At 36.8% G+C, this 16,159-nt stretch overlaps 1 protein-coding gene across 3 annotated transcripts in view; it reads right to left on the bottom strand.

The window, feature by feature from the left end:
- Positions 1-16,159, bottom strand: part of LOC149805198 (pleckstrin homology domain-containing family D member 1-like) — a 106,771-nt gene that overhangs the window by 48,474 nt on the left and 42,138 nt on the right. For all 3 annotated transcript variants that reach the window (XM_089948347.1, XM_089948342.1, XM_089948350.1), the window contains exons 4-5: positions 10,861-10,937; positions 1,064-1,155 (exon numbers count right to left, since the gene is read on the bottom strand). In XM_089948347.1, the coding sequence (XP_089804473.1) occupies positions 1,064-1,155; positions 10,861-10,937 (169 nt within the window). The remainder of the gene's footprint in view (positions 1-1,063; positions 1,156-10,860; positions 10,938-16,159) is intronic.

Raw genomic sequence — 16,159 nt, forward strand, 5'->3', positions numbered from 1 at the left:
TTTACTCATATAACACAACCATACAAGTCTTAACTTTTACAAGACAACCATACAAGTCTTTACTCATATAAAACAACCATCTTTATTCTATATTACAAATATACAAGCCTTTACTCTATAAGAAAACCATACAAATCTTTACCAAAGCAACGACAATCTGTCATGAAAACAAATGCATCAATTACAAAATATTAGAACTTGTAAGTACCATTTTCTTCTCAACTTCTTTGATACCATGATTTGAAATTACAACAAAATCGAAATTAGATCAACCAATATCACGCACAGTGGCCACTGACTTGTGACCTACTTCTGTATGACTCATTTACTGTCAGCTATTGGTGAATCATAATAGATCATATTAACATGGGGTTGATCATAATAGATCATATTGACATGGGGTTGATCATAATATATCATATTGACAAGGGATTGATTATAATAGATTACACTGACATGGGGTTGATGACAATAGATCATATTGACATGGGGTTGATCATAATAGTATTGACATGGGATTGATCATAATAGATCATATTGACAAGGGATTGATCAGAATAGATCATACTGACATGGGATTGATCATATTAGATCATACTGACATGGGACTGATATTAATAGAGCATACTGACATGGGGTTTACTAGAAGACCTCTTGTAATGTACATCTGGTCAAAAAGAAAATTGTGTCACATGCACATCCAGTATGGCTGTCATCTTGAGAATCTTGTTATTGCTACTCCTCCTGAATGGATGGTAGCATCAGCATGGGTTTTTACTAAAAGACTTCATATGATGCCTGTTTGGTCCTTAATGAAGTCGGTACCAATGAGACATAAAATATTGCCGGCAGTGTCCATCTTGAAAATTTTGTTATCATTTCTCATGAATAAACAAATCATTTTGTGGTTTCCATGAAAGACTTATTGTGGTGTTATGTTGAGTCGTAAATTAAAATTGTGCCAATATGACTTACAAAATGACAGCAACAATGGTCATCTAGAAAGTATTATCATTACTAATGGGTGACTAGTCACGGTTTCAAAACAAAAGTTTTGACTTACCAAAATAGTGCTGTTTCTGTTTTGCCATCTGAAGACCATGTTCCTCTAGTTGACGGATTAAATCATCTGCAATGTGTGCATTGGCCCAGGTTCTGCAATTAAAAAAATATAAAATAAAGAAGGTTCTTATTAATTTTTCTTTAGGATTAATTTCATTCCATGGTAATCATTCTAAATACTGTGAATTGTTTCTTTTTGTAGATATTATTTTTATGATTTTGCAGAAAGTGCCATTTTCATTATTACTTAATTTCACTTACAGAACTGGGACCTTTCATCCTAGGTAGATCCTTTTTTTTATTCCATCTTCAATTTAGTGATGCTGTATATAGTTACATACAAGTTGGATCCTACTGCAAACTACATGGATGCAGATCTGCCATTGCATAATGTGCTGGGAGATCTGGGTCCATGCAGCTTGTTAGGAATACTCAGTAGCACACATAGCATAGACACTGATCTGCCTGTGTATTATGTGCTGGGAGATCTGGGTCCATGCAGCTTGTATGGAATACTCAATAGCACACATAGCATAGACACTGATCTGCCTGTGTATTATGTGCTGGGAGATCTGGGTCCATGCAGCTTGTTAGGAATACTCAGTAGCACACATAGCATAGACACTGATCTGCCTGTGCATTATGTTATGGTAGATCAGGATCTATGTTGAGTGTAGCTGGACCCAACTTACAAAGCAAGTATATGCAGTACAAAGCACAACCCTGAATAAGTGTGAATCCAAAGTACATGTAGTTATTCATAAATTTTCTCTTGTCTTTGAACTTCAGGTCAATGTTTTCAGGGGGTTTTTTTTGGGGGGGGGGGGATTATGAATATCATTTGGTTGAAATTTCATTGAAATGACTGAATTACCAAAAATCTATCATCAGTGTCTATTGAAGGATGCATGATTGTGGGATTCATGTTGATTGTGCATTATATTTTCAAGTCCTACTTTTATTTCTCATTAAATCTCTCCTAATTCCACCCTAAATTCTCAGTTGTGGAACAGATTTTGTATCACACTGCACTAAAAGCAATATCTTAGAATGTGTGTGCAAAAACTGAATGCTAAGAAAAATAAACATTTTTTTAGGTGCAATACAGCAGTAGTACCTCTTTTCCCACAAGACTTAAGCTGATGGCAAATAAATATACAGCAGGTCTTAAATCTACATATATCCACTCTAAGACCAAGGTTAAGAAATTATTTTTGCAAAAGTACATAATATTACTTCCCACCATTTGTGTTTATACAAGGGTACATGCTTTACAGGTACCACAATAATGTCAATATATCAGACTGTCTTGCTGCTGGATTGAACTCGTGTTTTTGCCCAAATTGACAAAATATTTTATAATATGTGCATTATCATATTTACCAAACAAATAACCAAAATAATATCTGTACGTTGCTAACAATTCATTTAATTTGTTTCTTGACACAATTTTAGATTTCTTCTTCAATGAATCACTTGGAGGGTAGGTTGTTATTTTTGTTATGGGTTAACGCCATTTTTCAGCACAAGATAGGCTATACATGGCGGCCAGTACAAATGGTGGAGGAATAACCCAGGAAAACCCCAGAAAAAACCACTGACCCATGAGAAGCTACCAGCAAGCTTACTCATATACCCACATTGTCCGAGCCCAAGACTCGAACCCATGCAGATAGAGGTGAGATAGCAGTGATTTGTAGTGGTGAGCGCTTTAGACCACTCGGCCACTCAGGGCCCCCTTGGAGGGTAGGGGTAGACAAGGAGTGGTGGTATCAAATAAGGACGACGCTGAATTTTGGTTCCATAATTTCATAAAAGAGGCCCAAGTTGGTAAGATATTACTCATCTATTTTTATAACTTATCAGTTTAACATTTCACTATAAAGGCTTATGTATTACTGTAATATCACATGTTACTGGAACCAGGACATCAAATCAGTAGATTTCAAATTTTTTATCAGTAGACCTTCTCCTATATCAACATGATTTTTTTATCGACATAAATTGTATACATTGGACATAATATGTATTTTCACATTATAATAAAACAGCAAGTTTTAAAAATTAATCACATTCTGATGGCAAAGACAAAGCAATAATTAATTATTAATTAATAATTAATTAATGAGCAAAAGTATGTCAATCAAATGAGAAAGAAAAAGTTGTATATCTCATAGTTCACTGTAAAGAGTTTTTAAATATAAAATCCACATGCATTTTAAGTTTCCATCACATGTTTACTTCCTGATGTCCACTGATTACATTGACTGGGATTGGTTTCACACTTCAATGGCTCTCAGTAGTTTTCTGGTCAAGATTTTACCTATGCAACGGTGTCAGCTTACACATATGTCTAATGATTTTATTTCTTTACTCCCCATAAAATCCACTTTGCATAAACGACATGATACAAACTCAAGACCTATGCTGCTTTCTTGCACTAAATTAAGCTCCGATTTCAAAGCATTTACTGAATTTGTTTAACTTGTTAAATTTTGACCCAATTATAATTTTTTAAGAAGTTGGCATGAATACAAATAAAGCATTGTGTCAAAGAAGAACATGTACAAAATGCATCTTCATCTTTTTTGACAGGGTTTAGTAATTAAGCCAACAATGTGAAATTATGTCCATAATGACACAAATGGTGTTGAATCTTTGGAAACTAAAACTAAATTTAAAGTCACTTGAAAAACTGTGGACTCCAGAGCAGAATTAAAAGCAATAGTAAGCCAAGGTTAACAGTCTGAGGACATACATGTGCTCAGCACAGAGAAAAGGTTGGGGCCACTTAGTCTAAGTGCTCACGTGAAAATGTATTTCTCGGTGGGGTGGGGTGGGGTTAAAACTACTACTTACCTGTTGCTATTGGAAAGCTAGTACTTTCATGGGAGCAAAATAATTGACTGAACAATGGAAATTGTGTCCTCCCATTAAGGTGAACCAGAATCTTCCAGAACACTGGATCGGCCCTGCATGAGAGCTCCATACATCTCGGGCATGCGTGAAAGACACTTTTCATGTATTTGAAGGAGCAGCCTAAAGAGGGACATCAGTGCAGGGAGGGAGGCTGGAATCTGGCAATAACAACAGAAAGTATTAGATCATTACAATTAAGTTTTATGCACCCTTCAACCCCTCAAACTCCTACATTTTAATATCAGTAATACTGTACCTGTTGCTACTGCATAGATGGATCTGTCAGTTGGGTTAGAGGTCTGATGATCCCAAAACTGGCAAATAAAAAACAAACACAAAGAATACTCATCCTCACATAAGCATAGAAGACTGCTGTGGGAAGGAATCCACATGGGCCACTTTTTCAGCAATGATGACTGGGCCCAGTGAGAAACTGTCTCTGCTTTGATGGGCTAATGAAGGTAACAGTAGGAGAGAAGTAGTGTGAGAGTGCCAAGTTGCCACTTCAATCACTTCCTCCAAAGATGAACAAGTTAGATGAGAGAGCAATAGCATGAACACCATGGGTTTTAGTTTTCATTAATGACAGATCCCTATCAGTAAGGATCTTCTGATAGCAAATGCAATCCACCCAGAAACATTGGAAGCTGAAAAGTAACCTGAACATTAAATGGATAAGAAAGCATATTTCCTATCCTTCCTTCTCCCTTTAGAGACTGTGAAGTAATAACATAGAGCCCTAACTGGACATAAAAGTCTTTCTTTGGTAATCCCCAGTACAGATATAGCAGAGAATGGGGGTCTAAACTGGGAGTGGACCAGAGAAGGAAGCTAGTATTTTTTGCTAAAAATACCTAGTTGACAGAGAAGAGAAACTGATCCACAATTCCCATTGAACCTGATCCAGCCCGGCTCTATGGATAGGGCATGGAGTTTGCTCCTTCATCTCATGGATGCTAAGGCAAGCAAGAAAACTGTCTTGAGGGTAAGGTTCTCAAAGGAAGCTTCACCCAAAGATTTGGAAGGGGGGGGGGGGCGGTATTTAGACACCACAACAACAACAATAATAATAATAATAATAATACAGACTTTAATTTCAGAGGGTGACTCAAGTACTTACAAATGAGAAACTAATATAACTTGAGGCCCTCTATTATGTACATATAAGATACAAGCTAATAATAATATATTTACACACACACACACATTCATACACAAATACTTAGTAAATAAACTATTCATATATATGCTCCATTGCTTCAGAAATGAAAACGATGCACAGGAGGTGGGTGTTGTAACATGTACTTTAATAATTATACCACTTTTTATGATTTCATCCATCAAATACACCTACTGTGGAAGGAAGAGATGACTGGAGCTGATTTAATATCATGTGAAGTGTTATTCCAAACAAGAACACATGAAAATTGAACGCTATTTTTGAATTGCTCCTTTTTAGGCTTGGGTACTTTGAAATTGTGCCCTTTTAGTGATCATAGATTTGGGGTACCAGTAGATTCTCTTTCCTGGAAGATGGTGTTTAGGTAAATGGGGGCAGATTTTATAAAGACCTTAATGTACATCATTTTGGCCATTCTCAAAAATGTTCTTTCATGTATTGGTAAGACTTTGAACGTAAGCATTGCAGTTTGAACATTTTCTGTTTGCTGATCAAGAATTATTTTACATGACCTTTCCTGGAGTCTGTGTTGCCCCAAAATTTATTACAGTTGTCAAGTTGTGGTTGAATGTAACTTTTGTAAAAAGTAACTCTGTAATGTAATGGAATGAAGACCTTGATATCCTTTAAGAGCCAAAAGTAAGAGTTTATTTTCTTTAAAAAATAATTTATATGATGCGACCATTGCAAGTTATTATCTCCAAATATTCCAAGAATTCCATCCAGACATGTCATTTTTTGATCAGTGTTATCATAGAAGACATGCAGCATATCAGTTTGCAGTCTTGATCTTTTCTGCCATGTAGTTATCAACAAGACTATTGTTTTATCCACATACCATTTTCCCTGCACCATATTTGACTTCTTGTTGTTGTTGTTCTATGGTTTAATGCCATTTTTCAGCACAAGATAGGCTTTACATGGCGGCCAGTATAACTGGTGGAGGAAGAACCCTGGAAAACCCAGGGAAGAACCACTCACCCACGAGAAGCTACTGGCAGGCTTTCCCACGTGCCCACGCGAGCCGAGCCTTGGACTCGAACCCATGCAGACAGAGGTGAGATGGCAGTGATCCGTAACGGTGAGCACTTTAGACCACTCGGCCCCCCCCCCCCTGCACCATATTTGAAGTCTGCTGAGAGCATTTTGAAGTTTATTTTTTTTCAACTTCAGCTTGGTTACTTTGAGCATCCAACAAAGTAGTGTCATCAGCATACATGTCAGTTGATGAGACTGCATCTCCTATTTGTAGGGGTAGGTCGCTTATGAACAAAACAAATAACAAGGGCACTAAGACAGAAGCTTGTGTCACTCCACAATTTATTTTAGTTTCCGATAGGTGTCCATTTAATGTTACTTGTTGAGACATATTGCTCAAGTAGGATGTGAACCACTTAAGAGGACCTACATTACACTGATAGACTGTAAACTTTTCAAGAATTTTATGATCTACTAAGTCAAAAGACTTCTGAAAATCAACCATTACAGTACAAATTAACTTTCCTTCATCTAAGGCTTTCAGCCACTTATCAGTCATAGATATATGTGCAGTTTCACAGGAATGATCTTTTCAAAAGCCAGATTTTTTTTCATGACGTAGATTGTGATCATTGACATAGTTCATAAATGAAGTGTACATGCTTTTCGAGTAATTTGGAAAGGGATGGAATAATTTATATCGGTCTATAGTTATTCGTGTCCTCTTTTGATCCAGCTTTATGCAGTGGTGTTATTTTGGCAGTTTTCCAAGATTGGGGAAACTGACTTGCTCTCAAACTGTGATTACTTAGAAAGGTAATACTGTCAGCAATGGCTGATGCAGCTGATTTGTGAAGTCTTGGACCAATCCTGTAAAGTCCTGTAGATTTAGAAACATCAGTGATTTTGAGGTAATTCAAAACAAACTTGGCACTTATTTCTGGGATTTCAGATTTAGTATCATTTGGAAATTTTGTGGAACAAAAACTTTTTTGTTCTGAATGATGAGAGCCTAACTTTTGTTCTGTAATCTTGGAGGCAACATTTACAAAAAATTCATTGAAAATATTTACAATGTCATAAGGATTACATACATGGTTTCCATCATTAATTAAGGATGATACATCTGTCTTATTTTTGTACTTTCCTGCTCCAAATTCCTTAAATATTTCCAGATATTTTTGGGGTTGTTTAATACACAAGAGAGATTCCATTTAGGCATTAAGAAGCAAGACACTGGTCTCTGCAATTTGAAATACCTGATCAGGTCTGCTAAGTGAGAATTTGTCCTGATGGCTGGGCCTTGTCTAGCCTGTTGGAAAGGTTACTCAAAAGCTTTTAATAGTAGAAATTGAGCATTGTTTCTCTTTAAAAAGGAAGATAAGAAAATTAGCCACTGTGCTCACAGTGGAAGAGCTAGGATTGACATGCTTTTTTACTGCACCAATCACAAAAGACTCCTCATTTGGCATCATATATCTTGGAGGTTGATCTTTTTCAGGATGGAATGATTTGCCCCACAACCTGGCTCAAAAACTTTCTTACAGAGAGATCGTTTAATGTTAGCCAGGCATAGAGGCGGAAGACCTGTGGGCTGTTGTGGAAGAGATAGTCATTGTCATGTGGCAGAAGGTTCTTCCTCTGAGGTACTGGGATGGTCTACCATCAGATCAAGAAGATCATTGAACCACGATCATTGGCAATCAAAATGAGTTGAGACATGGAGTGCCTAACGTTGTGTTGGATCATGGGTGGGAAGGTATAAGCGAACAAAGAATCCCACTTCGAACTGATAGACTCCATGACCCAGAACCTCTGGTCAGTCACTGGGGAAATGCAAAAGGTGAGCTTTTTGTTCAGTTGGTGGCAAACAAGTCCACCTAGGGAGTTCCCCAAGACGGAAGAGTGAGTCTGCAATGGATTGGTAGAAATACCATTCCATAAGAACCTTTCCATGATGGACTGTCCACAAAAATGCTCTTCCTGCCAAGAATGTGGCATAATAGAAGGAATATTCTGAAACTGGCCAGTGAAGATGCTCCCAACCTCCACACACAAAGAAGGTACATGTGTGACTCCTTGTCTCTTGAGGTATGCTACTGCCAACAAGTTGCTGGAGGAGACCATCATGCAGCAGCCTCATATATGCTCAATGCACCCTTGAAGGCTTAAGCCAATGCCCCCATGTTCAATTTGATGTGATGGGAAGATTCTCCCTGAGTCTATGAACCCTGCAGAATTGGATCCACTGGTTCTAGATGATGCGCTTGTGAATAGGTACATGTGGGGTTTGGGGTGCATGGTAAGGAGCAAGTCCCGATTTGCCTACAACTTGAGATGGTGATGGAAATCCCAACCCAGAGAAATAAGAATACTCATGGGGTCCCTGTGTGGTTTCCAAGTCACTAAAAGTGGAAACTGGATCAGATGCAAGTGAAGCCTTTCATGGGGAACCAGGTCTGATACGGTCTCAAGGTCCCCAGCAGAGAAAGAAAAAGATGAACTGACAACTCACTCTTTAAGTTCAGCGTCTCTAACAGGGACAGGATGTTTCTCTGGTCCAGAGGAACACAGATTAACTCCGTCTGTGAGAAAATTCCTCCCCATGTAGACAAAACCTTGAGATGGACTTAGGTCTAAGTTTGATAGAAGACCAAGCCTGGTCACTATGGACCAAAAGCAAGACAAGTCTAGTCTGAGAGGCTCTTGACATATTTTATATCAACCAATTACCAAAATATTTTATCAAAATATTGGAAAATCGAGATACCCAATGAATTAAATGGGCTGCAACTGGTAAACCTCTGTTGGCTGAGGCTAGGCTGAATGTCGGACCTTAGAACTGGAAGACCTCCTCATCCATACAAAATCTGAGGTACTTCCTGTGAAGAGGAAAGATATGGATGGGAGGGTATGCATCCTAAAGATCAACAGAGACCTCCCAAATCACTTATAGAATTCCTGGCTTTAGCTGTGGTCTCCATCTTGAATGGCTCCTCCTGCAGAAATATGTTTAGGGAGGAAAGGTCAGTAATTAGATGTGGTTTTTCACCATTCAAGGGAACCAGGAAAATTTTGGAGTAGCAAGGCCAGAGATTGGTCTTTTAAAACCCTCTCTACTGCACCCTTCCGAAGAAGGGAATAAACCTCTTCCTTAACTGGTCAGATTTAACTGGTGGTAGTAAATGGGGGACCTTACTACAGGAAGGAGATACTGGGACCAAAAATGGTAACCATCTCTTGATAGAAATGACCCAACCATAGACCATTATGCCAGACCAAGCCTGCAGAAGAGGTTTGCTGTATTTACTATACATCTCAGCACAAGATAGCATAAGTGATAATTTTCCTTTCACGTAACTTTTTATTAGCTATACAAGTCCAAAACCTTAAAGACATGAAACAAATTGTCTTGAATTTGCTGAGTCCCCCAGCCCCCAACAGTAACATAAAATAGGTAAATTGAATTGAATGCTTCCTTGATAACACATTTAAGGAAACCAACCTTGTACTGCTCTTTCAGTATTTTTAGTTCTTGTTCTTCATAAACAATTTATGTGCAAAAGAAACATCCACTATTCAAAATAATATGCTGTGATGTATTGTCACACACATACATAGTTATGATGAGTAAAATCACTGACATATTGTTCGCTTTGTGAAGATTCATAAATGAAGTGTTTGGTTCTCCTCAAGGGTTTCATATTAAACTGAAAATTGGATCCAATCAGAACTGGGTACTACAAAGCATTCTGTACCATGGTATACTGGTACAGTGAACCACTGTACCACTAAAAGTATAGCAATATGTACCAAAATATACCACAGTTATATTAGGGACCAAAAATTCAATATTCTGAGGCAGGGACTGACATTTTTGTTGTCACTGTTGTTGTGAAGTTTAACACCATTTTTCAGCACAAGAACCTGGAAATACACTGGGAAGAACCACCAACTCACATGAAACTACTGGCAAACCTTCTCATGTACCCACCCTAGCTGCGCCCGAGATTCAAACCCGTGCAGACAAAGGTGAGGTGGCAGCAATCTAGAATGGTGAGCAATTTAGACTGCTCTGGGCACCACACTTGTTTGTGCAATTTCCATCTGTCAATAGCTGGAAAAAATATCTTGTTCTGATTTATATCAAAATAATACCATATTATATCCTTGAGAATTATCTTGAGAAAAGAGAACAGAAAATAGCTCAAAAGAAAATCACAGCCCACCCCCACAAGCCCAAAAATTAAATGACCAGTGCCTGATAGGACATGAATTTGCTATATGGATGTTAATTACTGTACAAGTTGTAATTTAAAAACTGTAATTAAAGTGGGATGATAAAGCTTATACTATAGCTGATACTGTGAAAGACTTCGTGCTCTCCTGAACAAAAAAAAGAACAAACAAAACAGACCCTAATTTGCAGGTGCATTATGCCACATCAGATCAGGATCTTTGTTGTTTCCAGTTTGAGTCAACGTATAAGCAAATATAGATGGCATATAAATTCTGGTTCAAAATAATAAATCTTCACTCGTGGTTTTACCACTTGTATAAATATAATATTTTCTGTAGTACATCTTGTTCTAATTTTGAATACAAAATTATCCTCTATGTATTCAAATATGTCCTTCAGTAAACTTCAGTGAAGCTTAAAAAACAGAATTGGAGTTCACAAAAATACAGGTATGAGAAAAACTTGCCTGGATTAAACTTACACTCTCTTTGATTTATCCATCATTTCAATCCATTTGTCTCTCTCAAACTCTGTCTCTGCTGCAAGAATCAGTCGTCCCTGCAATTAACAAAACAATAAAATTGTTTTGTTACAATAGCCTTTTTATCTTGCCTGTGTAGTGGGTCATAATGACATAACCTTTACTTATCATTGCTGGATAAACAGAAAGACAGACAGACAGACAGAGGGACTGAAAATTGAAGCATGTATATTTTGTTCTTTACACTCTTTGCCAACACTGACAATATGCTGGTGATTCCTCAAAAAAAGACAAACTAATTTCTTTGGCATTCTACATGTACTAAATGTAAATATTTAATTTTAAGTGCTGTCAAAATCTAATGGAACAATCTAGTTTTTTCATCAAATATACATGTTTAAATCTATTCTGGTACTGAAATTACTTTATTCTGTATGCAGTCTTCTTCACACACAAGGAGATATATCTGTACTTAACAAAAATTAAAAGATATCAGTTACTTAAAGTAATCACTGGATCCTAATAAGCAGGCAATGGTTGATCTCCAGGCCTGCTTAATTAGCAATCAAACAAGTGCCACTTGTTTAGCTGTTAGAATGCTTCAATGTTATCCATAGGTGTTTTAAGTGATTCATCAACTGTCAGTCTGCTTCAACAACATCCATGCAACTGATTCATCAGCTGTCAGTCTGTATCAACAACATCCAAGCAACTGATTCATCAACTGTCAGTCTGCTTCAACAACATCCATGTAACTGATTCATCAGATGTTAGTCTGTATCAACAACATCCAAGCAACTGATTCATCAGCTGTCAGTCTGCTTCAACAACATCCATGTAACTGATTCATCAGATGTTAGTCTGTATCAACAACATCCAAGCAACTGATTCATCAGCTGTCAGTCTGTATCAACAACATCCATGCAACTGATTCATCAACTGTCAGTCTTTCTTCAACAATATCCATGTAACTGATTCATCAGCTGTCAATCATGTCCATATACATGTAGTCCATGCTTCAGTAACATCGATATAACTGATTTACTGTTGATTTGACAGAAGAGACATTGAAATCAGGAAACCTTTGGGAAACCTTTGTAAAATCTGGGTAATAAGTGTATAGTTTGTATGCATGTTTATTTTATTTAAATTAGAAAAATCAGTATAGGCCAAATGCCCTAGTTTTAAACATACACTTATTGAGACTGATACAATTTTGTTTGTATCTTATTAAATGGATGTTAGGTAAAACAAAATACATCGTGTTTCTGGTCAGCTGACCATCCCCATTTCTCATTGCCAATCCTAGCCCATTTTTGCCCCATGGAAATAAAAATGACCTGCTTACTCTAAATTTAAAACCAATGTACATGTAATAGGAAACACCATATTGGTGGGGTGGGAGGCACCCTACTTTCCATGAAACCTGTTCAGTCAACAAAATAAAAGCAGAAGAAAAAAAGAGGAACCAGAATAAAATGAATATGTACTCCAATTAATCAATTATTAATAAACAAATAAACAAATAATAATAATAATGAAAATGCTAACTGAATGTCCTGAATAGTACATTATATGACTGCCATGCGTTTAATAGTCCCCTATGTATGCACAAGAAAGACATTGTTAACTCTTGAGGTTACTGACAAACGGGTTTTGATGACAATGACTTTTGGTCAAGGTATACTGAGTCTTGATCTAAATTTACTGCGCAGAAAGTATTGTTTTCTTATAAAACTTATCATGACCTTGACCAATGACCTTTAGATCTTAAGGTTACTTTCTTACCCTAAATACAATCCAATCATAAAGTTGTGGTTTAAGGAAATTGCTCTAGACCAACAGTAATGGAGCAAAACATATTTGATTTTTCAATTAATACATTTGCAATTTAGAAAATATGGTAAAGAAACTTGCACCAGAATTCTAACATGAACTTGCTAAACTGATCAAAATCTAGTGGAAACATCTGGATTCAATAGAATACTTTGCCACTTCAGTTTGCTTTTTGATCTTAAATTTGCAACCATGCATGACCATAGCAACTAAACTGAGTTTTAAATTAAAATGTTCAACCCAGCAAAGCATCACATTAGAAAAATTGTCATCTATGTCAAAGAATATTTAGTGAACAAACTGAAGGAATTGAGTTTCAATACAAACTGAAGGAATTGAGTTCCAGTACTTTTCCTTTCTTACAACTTTTGTAACAAGTTTCTTCTGACATCATCCACCAGATGAAGCATTTCAGACACAGAAAAGCTTTTACTAGTAAATCAAGTGACTAAAGAGCAAACAATGCAACATCTCTCAAGCAGCCAGCCTTGTGATGGATCAATTTTTAATTACAAGGAAGGTAGGTGCTAATGAAAGGTAAAATGTTCAAGTAGAATAAAGAAATGGGAAATTCGGAAGATAGTAGTTGCTGAAGCATGTGACCTATTGTTAAACAAGGTGACTTTCATGAAACATTGGTTATTTTTAAAGTGCACATTCCGCTATCATGTGATGAAGGCAACCAACTTTGCATTTTAATATTGAATATTTCTGAAGAAAAAAATGACTCAAGTATTGTCGCTTGATATTAAGATTACTGTAGACCTGATTACTGTAGACCTGATTACCTGATTACTGTAGACCTGATTACCTGATTACTGTAGACCTGATTACTGTAGACCTGATTACCTGATTACTGTAGACCTGATTACTGTAGACCTGATTACCTGATTACTGTAGACCTGATTACTGTAGACCTGATTACCTAATTACTGTAGACCTGATTACTGTAGACCTGATTACCTAATTACTGTAGACCTGAATACTGTAGACCTGATTACCTGATTACTGTAGACCTGATTACCTGATTACTGTAGACCTGATTACCTGATTACTGCAGACCTGATTACTGTAGACCTGATTACCTGATTATTGTAGACCTGATTACCTGATTACTGTAGACCTGATAATTTTTCTTAATTCTGATGGCATACCATACAAATACTGTGTTCTCTTTTTTATGAACAGTTTATATTTATTACTATTGTAATGATTGGATGGTAACATTTGCTTCTGTCAGGGACTGAACTTGGGACATATTTTCATCACATGAGTACTGTGAGTAGCACAATATACAACTGGCCCATGTTTAATAGTCACCTATGAATGCACTAGTAGGCACTATGGGATGCAATGACTTGGGCCTTTGGTTAAGGAATGCAGTCTTAAAACTTATTCTGCAGAAAACCATTATTTTCTATTAGATTAACTATGGACATGATCTTTAGACCTGGGGTCTCAAACTTAAACCACCATGAGGGCCACATGAGAGCATTTTTGATGGCCCAAGGGCTGCACCACCTTTGTTATTTCTCATGACACTTAGTGATGTCAGTCATTTTGTGGGCCATAGGAAATGGCTTTGCGGGCCATGTGTTTGAGACCCCTGCTTTAGACCCTGAAATCTATAGTCTTTTAGTTATTCTAAGTGCAAGTTATTCACATAGTTTTGTCAAGGAACCTATTCGAGAACAAAAGTTATTATTTGCAAAACTCACTGAAATTTGAGTCACAATGACCTTGACCTATCACTTAACATAAGGAAGGACACTTCTCCCATTTTTCATGTGGCCTATTTCAACCTATTTTAACAACCAACAGTGAGATTTCATGCCACATTTTACTCAGAGATTTGACATTTTAGTCTTGCAAAAGATTTGACACACTATCCCACTATAGACTGCTAGCCCATTTCCCAACATTACCACTGGTCATGGCCACAACTGCTCCTGCAAACAAGCAAGTGCAATGTGCTGAATGAAGTATTACCCTCTCATTGTTTAACCGAAAATGATGTACTGCAGCTCCTGTCAATGTGGAAACTCATTCACTTCCTTTTGTTCTAATGAAATATTATTTACAACACAACTTTCTCTAGTAAATTTATGATAATAGAAAAACCATGATTGATGAGATTATCTGATCAGCATTTGTAAGATCTGGCCTTGTACAGACATTTCCCATCATTGTCAGTATAAGGTACGTGAAACTGTACAAACATAGTGGAATCTCTGGTACATGGTCTAGAACTGAAGGTATTATGCCAAAAACTTTTCTTTTTTCAGTCACAGACCTTAATCTTCAACTTGTTGACCCCAAAATCAATAGCTTCCTTTTTAACCCAATGTATAAATCATCCACAAACTTTGACGATACATGGTTGATAATGGAAATTTCTGTGCGGAAATATTTTTATTCTTTATTTTTCTTCTTTCAGTCAAACTGACATTGGCCTTTGACCTTTAACCTCCAAATCAACAAGCCTCTTGCCTACCACAAGTGCAAGCCACAAGTTTTGTCCAGGTCTGTGATGTAGAACTAATGTTACTGTGCAGAAACCATCTTTTTTCTTTCAGTAACACTAACCTTGACAGTTGACCTTTCGATCCCCAAATAAAAAGGCTACCCCAAATGCAAGCAATTTAAAACATCTGCTCAAAACCTGTTTTGCTGAACTAATGGCATTGTGTGGAAACCAATTTTCTTCTTCCAGTCACAGTGACCCCCAAATCAATAGTCTTATTTCCTTATCCCAAGTGCAAGCCATCCACAAAGTTTGGTAACTGTAGATGACAGACAATTATTTTATTGTGAGGCAATGAACTTGGTAACAGATGGACAGGCAGACATTACAATAAATACTATGATAAGCATATTCAGTTAATTTATGTCCTGTGTCTGTTACTGTGAGGTCAGAACAATTCTACAATAATGATTTCTGACCCTCAGTAACGTTTCTGACAAAACTCTCCAGTTACTAGACAGTCGTCACTGAAAGTAACCAAGTGTCATAACTCTGTCTTAAAAGACATTTGAGTCACAGTGCCAAATGGCAAAGGAGAAATAGAGCAGCAACCTTGACCTCAAATAGGCAATCTGACTGTAGGATGTGACATTTCATCAAAATGAGAAACATAAGAGTACCAAGGTTCATTCTTGTAACTAAACAGCTTACGAGTTATATAACAAATAATTGACCTATGACCTTAACTTTGAAGAAATGACCCCATATGTGGTATGTATACCAAGTTTCATCCATTTCTTGTAATCAGCTCAAGTAATACTTCAGACAGAAAAAAATGTAAGAGAAACATAATACTAACACATGACCTTGGCAAGAAATATTGTATGTGACACCTCTTCTTGTGATGACATAAAGCTCAAGCAAGTCGCATCTGTTTATCACAAACAACTGTAAACTTATGACAGATTTAACAGAAAATATGACCTTTAACCCTGACTT

Source organism: Sinohyriopsis cumingii, chromosome 2 (assembly GCF_028554795.1).
Source record: "Sinohyriopsis cumingii isolate HCF-2022 chromosome 2, ASM2855479v2, whole genome shotgun sequence".
Classification (NCBI taxonomy): domain Eukaryota; kingdom Metazoa; phylum Mollusca; class Bivalvia; order Unionida; family Unionidae; genus Sinohyriopsis; species Sinohyriopsis cumingii.